Source organism: Odontesthes bonariensis, chromosome 16, assembly GCF_027942865.1.
Source record: "Odontesthes bonariensis isolate fOdoBon6 chromosome 16, fOdoBon6.hap1, whole genome shotgun sequence".
Taxonomy (NCBI): domain Eukaryota; kingdom Metazoa; phylum Chordata; class Actinopteri; order Atheriniformes; family Atherinopsidae; genus Odontesthes; species Odontesthes bonariensis.
Genome location: NC_134521.1, coordinates 8,551,859 through 8,567,891, shown reverse-complemented (window position 1 = coordinate 8,567,891; position 16,033 = coordinate 8,551,859). Strand labels below are relative to the sequence as shown.

At 44.4% G+C, this 16,033-nt stretch overlaps 1 protein-coding gene across 1 annotated transcript; it reads right to left on the bottom strand.

Annotated features, from left to right (window-relative positions):
• Positions 1 to 511: 511 nt before the first annotated feature.
• trpc6a (transient receptor potential cation channel, subfamily C, member 6a) lies at positions 512 to 15,176 on the bottom strand. The gene is made up of 14 exons (XM_075487657.1): positions 14,333 to 15,176; positions 11,897 to 12,225; positions 10,110 to 10,242; positions 9,348 to 9,648; positions 7,681 to 7,866; positions 5,822 to 5,986; positions 5,498 to 5,741; positions 5,183 to 5,404; positions 3,957 to 4,221; positions 2,551 to 2,746; positions 1,856 to 2,056; positions 1,230 to 1,286; positions 1,046 to 1,121; positions 512 to 901 (listed from the first exon to the last, which is right to left on the bottom strand). The coding sequence occupies exons 1-14, from the start codon at positions 14,467 to 14,469 to the stop codon at positions 771 to 773; spliced, it is 2,643 nt and encodes an 880-aa protein (XP_075343772.1). The 5' UTR covers positions 14,470 to 15,176; the 3' UTR covers positions 512 to 770.
• Positions 15,177 to 16,033: the final 857 nt, after the last annotated feature.

The window sequence follows — 16,033 nt, the reverse complement described above, 5'->3', positions numbered from 1 at the left end:
AGCGTGCATCTTAAAGGGATAGTTCGCCTCTTTTGACTTGAAGCTGTATGACATCTTATATTAGCAACATCATTTATGAACATTTTCTTACCCCCTGCTGCGTCCTGTGAGCCGAGTTCCAGCCTCGTTTTGGTGTTGATGAAGGTAGACCGGCTAGTTGGCTGGGGTTTAAAAAATAAAGCGTTTTGCTTCTCAAAACAACATGCGTTCAAAAGAGTAATACATTTGCATCACAAAATCGTTCTCCGGGAAAAAGTCAGACCTCACAATCGCTTGGCCCTATTTTCTAGTGCCAAGCGATTGTGAGGTCTGACTTTTTCCTGGAGAAATGTTCATAAATGATATATATAATATATATATAATAATATGGGATGTCATACAGCTTCATGTCAAAAGAGACAAACTATCCCTTTAACCCCCTGTTACAGCTCGGAGGAGCTCCCATGAGCCCGGACAGGATGGAGCTGGTGTGGAAACTGGACGGATGCTTGAATCCTGGATGAGCTGCAACCTCAGCATCTTCCCTGGTTCGTGTGCAACAGAGCAGAGCGGGCTGGAAGTTACAGGCTGAGTCGTGCTTCTGACAGAAGTAAACTTCACAATAATTGGGTCTTATTGGTCCCGTAATCTTCTCTTTTAAAGCTTTTTTTATTCTTTATCCACATGCATACAGTCTTATTTTACCACAGCAGCGTTTCATCAAAGCGTCTCTACATCCGGTGGCTGAGCCGGCACCTAACACTCTGAACACTGCAGTTTCTAAGGCAGCGCTATGATGGAGATGCGCTGATCTCTCCCAGCCTCCTCAGCAGCCCGTCGAGCGTCTCCGTGTTCTGCGATTTCTCCTCCAGCAGCTCGTACCGCAGGCTGGATATGTCCTGCTTTATCTCCTTCAGCTCTCCTGGATCAAAGCAGACGTGATGATAAAGACAAAAGAAACCGAAAAGGTTGAGAACATTTCCCAAAGAAAGAAGACTCAGTCCGAGTCGAAACAAAAACACCACAGAGGTAAGAAGAAGAACTTCAGAGTTTCAGGTGCTTTTACCTTCAGTGATCTCGTCGCTTTCTTTGTCCGCTTGGGCTTTGATGATGTAACGCTTGATCAGTCGCTTCATGACCTTCTGCAGCCAGCGTTCAGCAGGTACAAGGCGAGAAGAATGCACGCGGTCAGTGACAGTTTGGTGCCAGAAGTGACTAAAACCAGCAGCTGGAAGGAAACTCACACATACCTCATATCTTGTTGGACTGGTAGAACCTCCATATCCGGAATTTTTGTCACCCCCGAGCTGAAGGATGAAACTGAAATTAGCCAAACTGAAAAGAATCGAGCCTAATCTGAGGCTGAATCCCTCTCAGGTGTGAGGTTCAGCCTGTGATGCAGCAGTGAATCCACCCGGGGGTGCTCAGGATCTCCGGATCTTCCATGAGGTAGTGTTACATATATGTAAATGTAAATGTAAATGTACTTTATTTATACAGGCCTTTACAGACGATCCTTTTGGTGTACCAAAGTGCTTTACAGCAGGTAATAAATAAAGAGAAAAATAAGTAAAAACAAATAAAAGAACAGTGAAAGCAATTAAATACAACAAAATCGATAAAGATAAAATAAGATTAAAGTGCCATCATGCTACTGGGTATTAAAGCAATCCTAAATAAGTAGGTTTTTAGCCTAGATGTGAAGAGGCCCAGGTCAGAAATAAGAAGCAGCTGGACGGGGAGCTTATTCCAGAGCCTGGGGGCAGCTTTGGGAAAAGGCTCGGTCACCCCAGGGTTTGTATTCTGACCTGGGCACTTCCAGCAGAAACTGATCTGTTGACCTCAGAGCTCTACATCTGTGATCAAAGCGAGCTACCTGGTTGAGCTGCGTCTCAAATATCTTTTCCCCGCGTCCCTCCACGAAGCGCAGGACCTGGGACTTGATGGCCGTGGCCAGTCCCAGAATAGTTTTCGGACTGGGGACGAGGTTGAAGGGCACGGGGAGCGTCCTTCCCTCCTCAAAGTAGGAGATCCAGAGTTTTGCCCGAGCAAACTTCCACTCAACGTCGGCGTCGTCCTACAAGACAGAAGGAGGCAAACGGAGGGAAATGGGGCTGAGCAACGATTAAAATGTTTAATCTAATTAATCACATGATTTCCCTGATTAATCACGATTAATCGCATTTGTACGCAAAATCCAAAAATGAATCCAAAAGTGGTGTATAGCTTTTAGCATTTAGTTTTATTTTAAATGTGCTGCCATATGAATGAAAGTGCCATAACATTTGTTGTGCAAACACACTTTTAACATCTTTCCTATCCATTAAAGGCACAAAAGCCCCCCCATGGCGCAGAAGACGCTGGATGTCACAGAATGAACTAATCTGAGTGGAATGAACTAACAGTTCCTCTTTAATACCAGTGAAAACCAGCACAAAATGCACAAAAACCACGAGTTCAGCATTTAGAAAGACTCTTGGTGAAATATGAAGGATGAATGGGAGACGACATCATTGTACTTGCACCTGATCAGGCTATAAGTTTGCATCTGATGAGTCAGTAGGGACGCACCTCAATCTCCTGGAAGGAGCTGTTGATCATGGCGATGAGCATGTTGAGCAGCACTATCACCATGGTAACGTTGTAAACCCCGTACAGCACGTAGCCGATGTTCTCGATGAACTTGTGTCCGTTGTTGATGACGACAGACTTGACCTCGGACAGCCCGAATATGGCCCAGAACAGCGTCTTGAAGCTCTCCTCCAGGCTGAAGGGACGTGCAGAGAGGGAAACATTCAGCCACTGAAACACAGAATATTTTTAGACTCGGTTGAATCTTACAGTGTTCGGGCCTCTTTTCTCATGACTCTTTTTCAGCCTGTTATCTGCTCTAACCAGAGCACTGACCATAACTCTTCAGGGTGCTGTCTGAATGCATGTTTAATGAGTTTTTTAGATGCATCAATGCCAAATGTAGATCGAGATATGTATGATCCCAACATTAAAGGGATAGTTCGCTTCTTTTGACATGAAGCTGTATGACATCCCATATTAGCAACATCATTTATGAACATCTTCTTACCCCCTGCTGGGTCCTGTGAGCCGAGTTCCAGCCTCGTTTTGGCGTTGACGAAAGTAGTCCGGCTAGTTGGCTGGGGTTTAAAAAATAAAGTGTTTTGCTTCTCAAAACAATATGCGTTCAACAGAGTAATATATTTGCATCACAAAAGCGTTCTCCAGGAAAAAGTCAGACCTCACAATCGCTTGGCCCTCTTTTCTCTCACATGTCAAGTCACACATGTGCAAGTCCCAAGCAATTTTTTCTAGGACAAGTCAAGTCAAAGTTAGGTCACCTTATTATTGCAATTTTACCTGCAGAATCTGATCTTAATAAAGTGAAAAGACAAGATATAAGTAACTGTCAGTAAACATCATTGGCCAATGTGTCCAACCTGTCCACCCCGTAGCATATCAAGCTAACGTTAGCTAACTACCAACTAGGCTAACAGGATAATATTAGCTAATTTTACAAGCACTTACTGGTCAGAATGGATCTTCAAATGACGAACAAAGTTTGAATTTACGCTAGATGCTTAACATTCAAGTCATCGTGTCTCAAGTCAAGTCAAGTGCAGAGTCTTTAACTTCCAAGTCCGAGTCGAGTCTCGAGTCTTTTATTTTTTGGTCAAGTCACAAGTCATCAAAACAGCGACTCAAGTCGACTCGAGTCCAAGTCACAGTGACTCGAGTCCCCATCTCTGACTGCCAAATATGGGATGTCAAACAGCTTCATGTCAAAAGAGGCGAACTATCCCTTTAAGCTTTTCACATGTCGGTGCTGTGCTGAGACCCCTTCTCTTTTTGGTGACCCAGGTCTTTAATCGCTGCCTTCTGAACTGGAGAAAACTCTGTAAGTCTGTGACCTAACTTCCACTCTCAGGGTGAAATTCCTGCGGGAGGAAACGAGCGAGTCTCACGTGGTGAAGGCGTCGTTCTGCTTCGCCCCGAGGTAATAAGAGTACAGGTTGAACATGCCGATCATAAACGCCAGAAAGACCAGGAGGAAGATGACCATGAACTTAAAGATGTCTTTGACGGTCCTGCCTAAAGAGATCTGGAGCGGACCGAAGCTCTCATTGGCCGGGAGGATGTAGGCGATCCGAGAGAAGCTCAGCACCACTGCGACGGCGTAAAGGCCCTCCGATACGAGCTGGGGGTCAGAGGGCATCCAGTAGATACGAGCTGCAAAACAAGACGGGGATCAGTCAGTAAGCACGGGGATACCCACTTTGATTCATGTTCATTCTCATATGCAGAGCTTGTAATTGTGCTTTTAGGGCAGATTGAAGAATTAGCATCTAATTCAGATCAACACATTTTATCAGAGAATATCGGCATCAACGCTACTGGAGTTTAGCTCATTGTGCTTATTGAAATAGACTGTTTGTTGGGTAGAGCCCAGAGTTCAAACTGGACCCGGTGAAGCAGCTTTTAGCTGTTATGCTGCTCACAACTGGAACAAACTACCAGCAGAACTGAAATCAGCCCCAACTGTAAGCACTTTTAAATCCAGGTTAAAAACATTTCTCTTTCCGTGTGCTTATGGTTGAGTTTATATTTTTCCTTTTTCTTTTAATTCTCTTTAATTTGCTGGTTTTTATGCTGCTTTATGCTGTTCTTTTAAATGCCTTGTCTTTATGTAAAGCACATTGAGTTGCCTGTGGTATGAAATGTGCTATATAAATAAAGATGCCTTGCCTAGTAATGTTGGGTTGCATTGGACATTAATGTACTTTAACCTGTTTCTTACTCAACTTCCAAATAAAAATGGGACCATTTGGCAGCTGCTGCTCGTTGTCTGGACATCAGAAAAAGTTCAAAGCCAATAAATATCAGATACTCAGCTTCCTTTGAGCTTTCTTTGTGCAGCTCTGGTTAAAAATGTTCTTTTATTGTTCAGAAAGAAGAAAGAAACAGCCTGTTTTTCGACCATAATAAAAGTACAGATGATCATTTGTTTAGAACTTTGAGCAGAATTACTTTAATAATTCCAGCTTTGGTCCCTTAACTCATCACAAAGACAGCTCTATTCCTCTTTATGGACGGGGTGTCCAAACATTAGCATTCCGTTAAACAGAGTAAGCTAACAATGGTGCTTATGGGGGGACTCTGCGTGCCTGTGCAGGCCTGTGAGCGTGCTCACCCTCGGTGAAGTAATGGATCTCCGGAGGAAGCCTGCCCAGCGTTTTACAGTGTTGGTACACGTAGGCCTGGGCCATGTCGGCGTGTCTCTTGGCGGAGAAGCGGCAGCTGAAGGAGGCCAGAAAGATGGCCAGCATCCCAAAGTCCAGGAAGTTCCAGGGCTCCACCAGGTACTCCCCCGGTCCCTGGCTCCAGATCTCCTTCACCTCAGCCCAGATCATACCTGCACCAGCACCAGCCAAAGATGACGACATCTTTTATTTTCTCAATGTGAGGATTTCTGTTGGGATTCACTTCCTCCCCGTCGTCTACGCACCCATAACCCAGCAGACGATGAGGATCTCCATCCAGGTGAAAGGTGTGGTGGTCTTGCGGTAGAGGAGCAGCGGGTCAGACTGGAGTTGGGGGCCTCCGGCGTGCTGATGATGGGTCATGTTAGGCAGCAGGGCGGCTCCCCCGAAGCGATCCGCAGCGTTCATGATGAGGAGACCCAGGAAAATGGTGAAGGACGACGCGTGTGCCACGAACTTCATGAAGGGGCTGCGCATCACTTTTCCCACCTGAGAAATCAATGCAGGATCAGCTCAATCTGTTCAATAAGTCTGATGAATATCTAGTTTTAAATCCAAATGCTGCATACTCTGCTGCACGGAGCAACCCAGTATGCCATGGCCAGTCCAGGCAGTCCCATAGCCACGGCCAGCACCACCAGCAGCTTAACGGCAGTGGTTTGTTGCCTCAGGCCGGGCAGGTTCTCGTACCAGATACTCAGCAGCTGCTGCTGACAGTTGGGATGAGCCACAAACTGCAGGGCACAAAAATGAGCTCAGAGAGGGTTACATGCACGTCGAATACATTAAACACAGAGACGAATAACTCGTAAATCATTTAAGCCCAATAATGAGTCATAAAAAAGGTCAGTAACACGATTAGAAGAGAAAAGAGTGACAGAGAGAGAGGTCGAATCTATCAGGAGTGAAGATGGAAGGAAAGAAACCACAAATAAATCAGTATTTATATTAGGGCTGGGCGAGTTAACTTGTTATTATCGCGTTAACGCGTTGATTATTTAACGCCGATAAATATTTTATCGCGCATTAACGCAGGTTCCATTTATTTATTTATTTTTTAATTTAAAGGCTTTTGTGCCTTTAATGGATAGGAAAGTTCAGAGAGACAGGAAGCAGGGGGCAGAGAAAGGGGGAACAACGTGCAGCACAGGGCATCGAACTGGGGACAGAATCAGAATCAGCTTTATTGACCAGGTTTGAGTAAACAAACAAAGAATTTGACTCCGGTTAAACTTCACTCAACAATAAACACTCAACAACAACATAAAAGAATAAAATTAGAAATAGAAATAAGCTGCAGCGAGGACTATATGTACATGGAGCGTCTGCTCAATCCACTACGCCACGGACCACCCTGTTTTATTATTTATTTTATTATTGTAAAAGTCTGTTATTCCCAGGCTTTTATTCTGTAAAAGTCTGTTGCTCACAGGCTTTTATTCTGTAAAAGTCTGTTGCTCACAGGCTTTTATTTTGTAAAAGTCTGTTGCTGTCTGCTGCGGAACCGGAAAAGAAAGTAATCGGCGGATCCACCAAACATGGAGAAGTGTACGGAACGTTTACTCGGCCATTTTCATTTTAAAGTTCTTCCAGACGGCGGAGTCGACAGAACCAAAGTCATCTGTAAACTCTGCCAAGTTGAATTGTCTTCTCAGCTTAGTAGTTCCAGTCTAAAATATCACTTAAAGGCAAAACACACAACTGATAGCAGCAAGTCATTCAAGGAAACAGACAGTGGAGCGAGGCTTCTACATAAAAACTACAGAAAGATGCTGATGTTAAAAGTGTGTTTGCACAACAAATGTTATGGCACTTTCATTCATATGGCAGCACATTTAAAATAAAACTAAATGCTAAAAGCTATACACTACTTTTTAATTCATTTTTGGATTCTGCGTACAAATGCGATTAATCGTGATTAATCAGGGAAATCATGCGATTAATTAGATTAAACCTTTTAATCGTTGCCCAGCCCTAATTTAAACAAGATCTCTGGTCCAAAACATCCACTGAGGCAAAGTGCAAACTTGTTCTGGCGTCTGATTCTTTTGGGGAAATCTCGTGTCCTCCTGCCTAAAGACGAGAGGAACCATCACACAGTTGAAAGTGAGCATCGGTTCAAATGGACAAACCAATGGAAGCGGAGCTAAAAGTCATCAGGAAACACTCAACACTCAAGGATGTCCCGAAAATAAAGAAAACGAGCTCGAGGCCCGTTGATTCTAACTGAATTTATTGAGTCTGCATGAGCCTGTCTCACAGACTCCATACGAGCCTCAATCCTTCGTTCCCTTTAGGGCAACTTTTAATAACTGGAGATGAGAAAAGCATGACCTGCCTGGCTGGAAATCAGTATAAATGTGTGACTGTGATCATTTTAGTGACTCATCTTCCTTCTGTGCAACCGTCTGTTTGAGAGCACGCTGACCTTTTTGAGTTCGTATCTGATGGCTAATTTGAGCCGCGCCAGTGAGGGGCGACCCGGCACCTCGTAGCTGTCTTCCCCGGCCGTTTCCCCGTTCAGGATGGCCTCCACCTCCTCCGTGCTGCGGCACAGGTCCAGCAGGCCCACCACGTAGTCTTTGCACTGGCCGGACAGGCGGCTGTAGTCGTTCTGTGAGGGAGACGGAATCAGTGAAACGTTTGAGGATGCAACCTTCTGCTCACAGCTAAACTTTAATCAGCAGTGATGCTGTTCGTGGGTTTATGACAGAGATGGGGACTCAAGTCACTGTGACTTGGACTCAAGTCGACTCGAGTTGCTGTTTTGATGACTTGTGACTTGACCAAAAAATAAAATACTTGAGACTCCAAAAATGCCCCTCCAAAAATAAGTAAGAAAAACAACAAATACAAGACTTTTTGCTTGAAATAAGCAACAAAATCTGCCAATGGAACTAGCGAAAATCGGCATGTCCAAATTTCTTGAAATAAGATGTGATATTTAGGACTTTTGAGTTGAAAGTAATCTTGAAATTAGCTTAAAAACCTCTTCAAATGTCAAAAAAAGCTTGTTTCATATGAAATCCGACTTAAAACAATTTGTTTTCAAGACTTTTTCATTTAACAAGATATTCCAGATGTATTGTCTTCAAACAAGTCCCTAAAGCTGGCTGAAATAGCACTTGTTAGGCATTTGTGTCTTATATTAAGTGTAATGAGATAATTTGACTAGAAATGAGACCAATATACTTGGTAAGACTTTGATTTTTTTTTCCCAGTGTTATTGCTGTTTTTTTTTACTTCTTTTGGTATATTCTTTTCCAGAGATGGGTACTCAAGTCACTGTGACTTGGACTCGAGTTGCCGTTTTGATGACTTGTGACTTGACAAAAAATAAAAGACTTGAGACTCGACTCGGACTTGGAAGTTAAAGACTCTGCACTTGACGTGAGACACGATGACTTGAATGACTTGAGTGTTAAGCATCTAGCATAACCTCGAACTTTGTTCGTCATTTGAAGAACCATTCTGACCAGTAAGTGCTCGTCAAATTAGCTTATATTATCCTGTTAGCCTAGTTGGTAGTTAGCTAACGTTAGCTTGATATGATACGGGGTGGACAGGTTGGACACATTGGCCGATGATGTTTACTGACAGTTACTTGTATCTTGTCTTTTCACTTTATTAAGATCAGAATCTGCAGGTAAAATTGTAATAATAAGGTGACTTGACTTGATTTGACCAAGAAAAAATTACTTGGGACTTACTTGAGACTTGAAAGCTAAGACTTGAGACTTACTTGAGACTTGAAAGCTAAGACTTGAGACTTACTTGAGACTTGCACATGTGTGACTTGGTCCCATCTCTGGTTTATGATTTGTCTACACAGAAAGGAAAACGGTCTCCATGACGTCACATTTGAGTGAGGATGTCTGTTCTTTCAGAGGCATTTAAATGACTTCTACAACAGTGTAAACACTGACAGTCTTTGCTTCCTCTCTTAGGGCTCATAAAATGTTTGGTGTGTTTTACTGGAAGCCATATTTACGTTTTGTGTGCCTGACAATGAGCTGATTTTCAGGGCATGTGTACAGTAGCATTAGCAGGGAGTGTAAAGTGATCGTCTTGCCCTCGGTTTGTCTTGTTATGGACCTTAAATTCTTTCTCAGTGTCAGCCAGCATGGCCAGTTCGTTGCTGAGCTCCAGGGCTGCCAGCACCGGATCCTCGTTGGACAGGGAGAGGTACGCGGGGCTGGCGAGTCCTCGGTAAGCGTTGATCCTGGAGCGCGAGTGGCTGAACGAGTCATACTGCTGCTGGTAGTTGCAGGAGTCGCAGCCGCAGAAGTAGTCGTGAGGATGGTCGATGCGGGCCCCTTTACTCAGGAGGGTGTGGACTATTTCATATTCCTGGCAGTGAGCTGCGAGTATCACTGGAGTCACGTCATGAGAAAACCTTCGGAACACAAGAACACAGCGTGGTTAAAAGCCATTACGCAGAAAAGCTGCGTAACATTTAGCTGCAGGTTAGCAAAGAGAGAAAGGTGTTAGGAGACACTTTGTGCTGAGGCTGCTGCTGACTGGTGAGAGTGACCAGTTCTCTTACTGGTCCATCACCCAAGGTGAGCATCAGAACTGGTGACCGAGCAGAGGAAGAAGGAAGCCTGGTCTGATGAATCATGTGGTCTCTTACTGCACCTCGCTTACTGCACTTACTGCACCTTGCTGCTCACAGCGTCTGTGCAGGTGAACACGCTGTGATGAAAGATGGCTGCCATGTCAGTGTTGTGTAGGAGGAAGAGTTACAGTAATGTTCTCAACTAAAAACAGCAAACTTGTGCCGTCCGTCCCCTCAGAATCCTGTTTGTTCATGCGACACCTAACCGTGTTTACACTGACTCTACGGGTGTGAGATACCTCGTCCCATCCTCATCGTAAGCGTAGAAGTCATCCAACATGTCTGCCTGCGCGGGGCTGGCTGTCAGACGGTGAGCGTCTCTGAAGGACGGGTGACTGAGCAGGGCCTCCGTGATGCGGACGTAACCTTTACCTGCAACACAAACAGAGCTGTTTCAAACTGAAGCTGCAGCCCATCTTAGGCTTCATGAAGCTTAATGAAAAACATCAGAACTTGTGTCGAAGCCAGTGAGCTACCTTTAGAATATTCTACTAATCAGTGTCTGTAAGTATTCAAATTTATGTGGTGGTCAGATTCTTTACTCATTCAGTTGTTTCTCATGGTGTAATCTGATTTGTTTAATTTCTTTTTGGGTATCAGAGGGTCAGATAGCAAAGTAAAACTCTTATATATCTGATCTGGAGACACTGACTCAGTTCGGCGACTTTATGGCCAAAAAAAAACGCTGCAGCCCGCCTGGTGACCAGAACAAAGAGGCGAATCCATCACCCCAGTCTCGTGCACCCTTCATTGGCTCCCTGTCGGCTTTCGGATGAAATTTAAGGTTTTATTGATTGTTTTTAAGTGTTTAAACTTACTTAAGTGAGCTGCTGCAGCCCTACACTCCACTCAGAGCACTGAGGTCAGCCGACCAGCTCCTGTTGGCTGTTCCCAAAGCTAAAGACCAGAGGTGATGGAGGTGATGGAGCACCCAGACTGTGGAGCAGCCTCCCGTTGTCTGTCAGCTCTTCTCAGTCTTTAGGCCAGTTCAGATCCAGACTGAAAACATCTCTTTTCCCTGGCCTTCCACTCGCTGAAATGGAGTTTACCTTGGCTTGCAACTTTTATTGTTATTTTATTGCTAATTTTATTTTTTATCTGTGATGAAGTTATTCTCATTGCTATTTTATTGATGACTCTCTGTGATGCATCTGCTATTGTGAATCACTTTGGTCAGCTGAGGTTGTTTTAATGTGCTATATAAATACATTTTGAATTGAAAAAAAAATGGAGGATTTCTCTACGTTTTGGGCGTGTTCACAGGAAACTTTGTAATATTGAATCGTGACTAATTTGTCCCCTTTTGTTAAACTCTCCAGGGCTGTGTTCGAAACGGTATACTACATACTTGCAAACTCATTGATCAGACAGTATGCAGAGCGTTTACCCACAATGCATCTCGCTCCTGCCCGAGCCGAATTCAGCCGGCCTGAAGCTGATTTCACTTAAGCTCTAAACTCTGTAAACTTTAGCAACATTTGAAACATTTTCAGGCGAGAAAGTAGTCGTTTAGATCCCCAACGTGTTGAAAATCTGACAAAATACCGGCTATTTACAATTTTGTTCCCACGAATTCGGCGCTACTAAAGCTAGCCGCAGTGAGCAACGCACTTCCGGTTATTTTCACAAAATAAAATACCCGTTGCCTTTTATCATAGGGAAAGCCATTACGATACAGTTGGTGCTTTTGTTTTGAAAACAGGAAGTGAACCTACCCTCATTGTAGCTAGCTTGAAACTGCCGTTTTGACAGGAAATGACGATCGGTGACGTCACATTATGTTGCATCTTGGGTAATTTGAGTATGAGTAGTGACCTCATGATGCATACCCAACATTTCGGCGAATCTAGAATGCATCCGGGAAAAAAGTCAGTATGAGTAGTGGGAGTAGTAGGAGAAGTATGCGGTTTCGAACACAGCCCTGGTCTTCTTTTAGGACTCGTGTGACGACCTGAGATACGATGGAAGCCTGCAGCTTCCCGTCACATCACCTTCACATGTGTTTTTATATGCAAACGTGTCTTACTGATGGCTAGAAGGAGGGCATCGCCCACCCTGGCCAAATCCGCTCTTCCCATGAGCAGCTCCGTCACCTCCAGGTGCTCGCTGCCCACTGCCAGCTGTAGTGCATTCTGGCCCATGTAGTCCACGGCGTTGACGTTAAGGCTGGGCATGTGGAGCAGCATGCGGCGCACCTCCGGTATGTTGCCGTATTCAGCCGCCTCCAGGAAACGCTGCTCCACGTCCGACAGGCTGAACGAGGGAGCAGAGAACATGTAGGCAGGGCCGCGCGGAGCCTGGCGGCGTTTAACGGCGCTGAGACGACCCGCCAGCTGTCTGTCAGAGCTGCTGTGGCTGCCAGAGAGTCGGGGAACATAAACACTTTTATTTCACATTCTACGACCGTAATTCTGCTTATCGTCTGTTAACACCGGAACAAACAGTATGAACCCACACAGCAGCCCCACAAAAAGCTGAACTATTTAATCAAATTTGAGATAAACTGAAATTAGGAAACATCTATTCGCACTTTTTAAAAGTCTAATGAAAGTATCAGAGCTGGCAACAAGAAACTGGTTCATTATGAGCAGAAATGGCAAAGACATGAAGTGAGAACTGCTTCAGCGTTGTTTACAAAAAGATAAAAAGGAAAAAGACTACTAAACTTTAAAGAGATATAAATGTGAGTTATCAGCGTAGAAAAAGGCCATCAGTCCTGAAACCTGGAGTTTGGAGGAGATTTAAGGTGCAGCTTGGTTTCACCCTGCTCCAAAATGTCTGATTCACGTCATGAGTCGTGCTTCCAGTGAAACTCTGTAGAAGCCTGAACATTCAACAGCTCAAATGACTTCACTTCCTGAAGGACTTAATTCCTGCTTTGAAAATTAATTAAACTTTCAGATTTACAGAAAAACTTGGGTTTGTGAAACATTCACGGTTCAGAATGAGATGCAGCTCAAATACCAAAGTACTTTCACATCCCAGCATGTCTGCAGTGGTTTTATTCAGCAGGTTAATCTCAGGATTGAGTCACTTCTTTGAATTAATTAATCTGCTGGTGTGCTGCAGCAGGGAAGCATCTGAAAAAGCTGCTATGATGTTTCTGAGCTGAAAGCTTTGCTGAATGAAAGGAAAGTGCTTAAACACGTCGTTATTATCAAGCAGTTCTACAAACTGTGGTCTTAAGTGCAGCCCCATCAGTCATCGGTGTGTTTTTCAGCATTTAAAACTAGGGCTGGGCAACGATTAAAATGTTTAATCTAATTAATCACATGATTTCCCTGATTAATCACGATTAATCGCATTTGTACGCAAAATCCAAAATGAATCCAAAAGTAGTGTATAGCTTTTAGCTTTTTATTTTAAATGTGCTGCGATATGAATGAAAGTGCCATAACATTTGTTGTGCAAACACACTTTTAACATCAGCATCTTTCTGTAGTTTTTATGTAGAAGCCTCGCTCCACTGTCTGTTTCCTTGAATGACTTGCTGCTATCAGTTGTGTGTTTTGCCTTTAAGTGATATTTTAGACTGGAACTACTACGGTGAGACGACAATTCAACTTGGCAGTGTTTACAGATGACTTTGGTTCTGTCGACTGCGCCGTCTGGAAGAACTTTCAAATGAAAACGGCCGAGTAAAAGTTCCGTACCCTTCTCCATGTTTGGTGGATCCGCCGATTACTTTTCTGGTTCTGCAGCAGACAGCAACAGACTTTTACAAAATAAAAGCCTGTGAGCAACTTTTACAATAATAAAATAAATAATAAAACAGGGGTGGTCCCCTGTGTAATAAATTAATTTATTTTGAAATATGTGCCTTTATGTTGAAACAATTAAAACAGGAAGTAGCGCCGGTTAGCTCCGTGAGCTTCACACAGAGACCGAGGAGCACCTGTAGCGGTGATGTTACCTGCTAGTTTATCTTTATTTTATCACTCTATGCTTCGTGGTGTTTGCCTGCCTGCTGTGTAGACCGTGCAGACCGAAGTGCAGACCGAGCAGTCCCCTGCTTCCGAGCAGCAAACACCATCACAAGCGCGGCTGTCGGCAGGCGGCAGCGATATGAAGGGAGAGAAAATAGGGCCAAGCGATTGTGAGGTCTGACTTTTTCCTGGAGAACGATTTTGTGATGCAAATGTATTACTCTTTTGAACGCATATTGTTTTGAGAAGCAAAACGCTTTATTTTTTAAACCCCAGCCAGCTAGCCGGACTACCTTCATCAACACCAAAACGAGGCTGGAACTCGGCTCACAGGACGCAGCAGGGGGTAAGAACATGTTCATAAATTATATTGCTAGTATGGGATGTCATACAGCTTCATGTCAAAAGAGGCGAACTATCCCTTTAACAGAACGCAGAGGTTTCATACCGGTTACATATGAAAGAGCTCAAAGGAAAGCAAAGTTGTGGATCAGCACACCTGCTCCTCTGAGTAAGGATGCAGATTAAAGACTCACCCAAGACATCTCCCCGGACAGCCGTACTCCTCCACAAAGTCGTCATACAGCAGCAGGTTGTCGCGGCTCCTGGTCCGGGGGTTATCTGTGCCACCGACAGGCCGACCGCCGGGATCCACCAGCGGTCTGTGGTTCATCCTGAAGGGGGTCGGAGCGTCTGCTGCTGCTTCATGTGAATGAGCAATCAAGTGTCCGCGTCCCTCCTTCGCTCCGTTGCCCTCCCCCTCTGTTTACACTGCGTCCTTGAGAAAGAATGCATCCTTCTGGGTCCCACTATACTTTTATTTACATGACACGTTGAACTCCACAGATGTGGAGGGGCGGCTGCTGATCTGTGGAGCTGAAACTACAGATTGTTTTCTCTCTTTCCCTCCAAGCAGCAGCTGCAGCATCGGAGGTTTTTCAAACTAAAGAGAAAGAAAAGCAGAACAGTTTGAAAGTAAAATGCTGTTTCAGACAGAGTTTAATGGTGAGATTTCCATGCCTGCAGGAGTGACTGATGGCTGACGAACTGCAGATGAGATTCCTCTTGGTTTAAATTCCCACTAGACTTTACTTCCTGTGTGCTCCCACTTTCCACTGATCCCTGTCCAGTGTGGGAAAACAGACACATTCATATGTTCAAGCCCGGTTTTTTAGTGGCTTTATCTGCAGGTAAAGATGGATTTTAAGCCAAATTCCACCCAAAAACACAACATTACGTAACACAAGCGCATAAACAGCGAAAGATCTGATAACGCAGTCTCTGATGTGCAATAGTGGCAGAGAAAACTGCCTTTTAAGGTCCTGATTCCTGAAGATTAGTCACTTTGGACATTTCGTGCTCAACAGCGTCGCAGTTCACACGGAAGACGGCTGCGAGAAAGGGAGCTAAACGCTGACGAATGTCACCAGAAGGAGATTTTGTTAGGACTTCCTCCCCAGAGCAGAACAGAGTCCAGATGTAAACACTGTCAGCCCAAACATACACACTCTTACCGGAGGGCATGGAGTGCACAAGCACCTGGACACTTCTTCTGTTTGCGTGTGCGCACGTGTGTTTGTTGACACTGGCAACACGCGCACATACCAGACCACACAAATAGCTGAAAGCTGCTCGCCTTATCAGGTGAATTAGTGCCATTTCATCGCAAAACCGAACACAAACAGAAGCAGAAATATACACGTGAAATCACCCGGCTGGATGTGAAGATGCTGGAATAACCGGAGCTCCACTTCTACAAGAAAACCCCCTGAACATCAGCCATGAGTCACAGAAACCGAGAAGGAAATGAACAAATAACCAGAATCCATGCTTTTTTTCCCCCCCCAAATGTTTGGGCATGTTTACATGGCTAAACTATTTTTTTAGAGCTGGTTCAGGTTGATTGCTTCCACTGTTCATTGATGAGACGGAGAGAAGGAAAAGCTTAACCTAAACTTTAAAAAAGAGTTACATTGTGGCCAGTTTTGCATCAGATAGTGATTCCAGCCCAGATGTTCTGCTGTAAGAACAAGTGGTGACAAAGTGATCCACCGTATAATGCAGAAGGGAATCTACACCACAGCTTTTTAAGTCTTAACCCGTTCAATATGGTAAATAAATGTGCTCTTACTGAGCTCAGACTGAGTCCCGCAAAGCAAACTAACCCCCCGCAGACCTGCAGATCCCAGATGCTTTGTTATCAACAATGCTGAAGGATTTCCATCACGGTCTTTGTC

What these genes read in the sequence shown, in the direction of transcription:
- trpc6a (XM_075487657.1), bottom strand. Translation starts at nt 14,469, where the DNA reads ATGAACCACAGACCGCTGGTGGATCCCGGCGGTCGGCCTGTCGGTGGC. An exon ending in TTGAGACGCAGCTCAACCAG is followed by an intron (nt 1,287 to 1,855) that starts GTAGCTCGCTTT and finishes TTCATCCTTCAG; the next exon opens with CTCGGGGGTGACAAAAATTC. An exon ending in CCAGTCCAACAAGATATGAG is followed by an intron (nt 1,122 to 1,229) that starts GTATGTGTGAGT and finishes CGCTGGCTGCAG; the next exon opens with AAGGTCATGAAGCGACTGAT.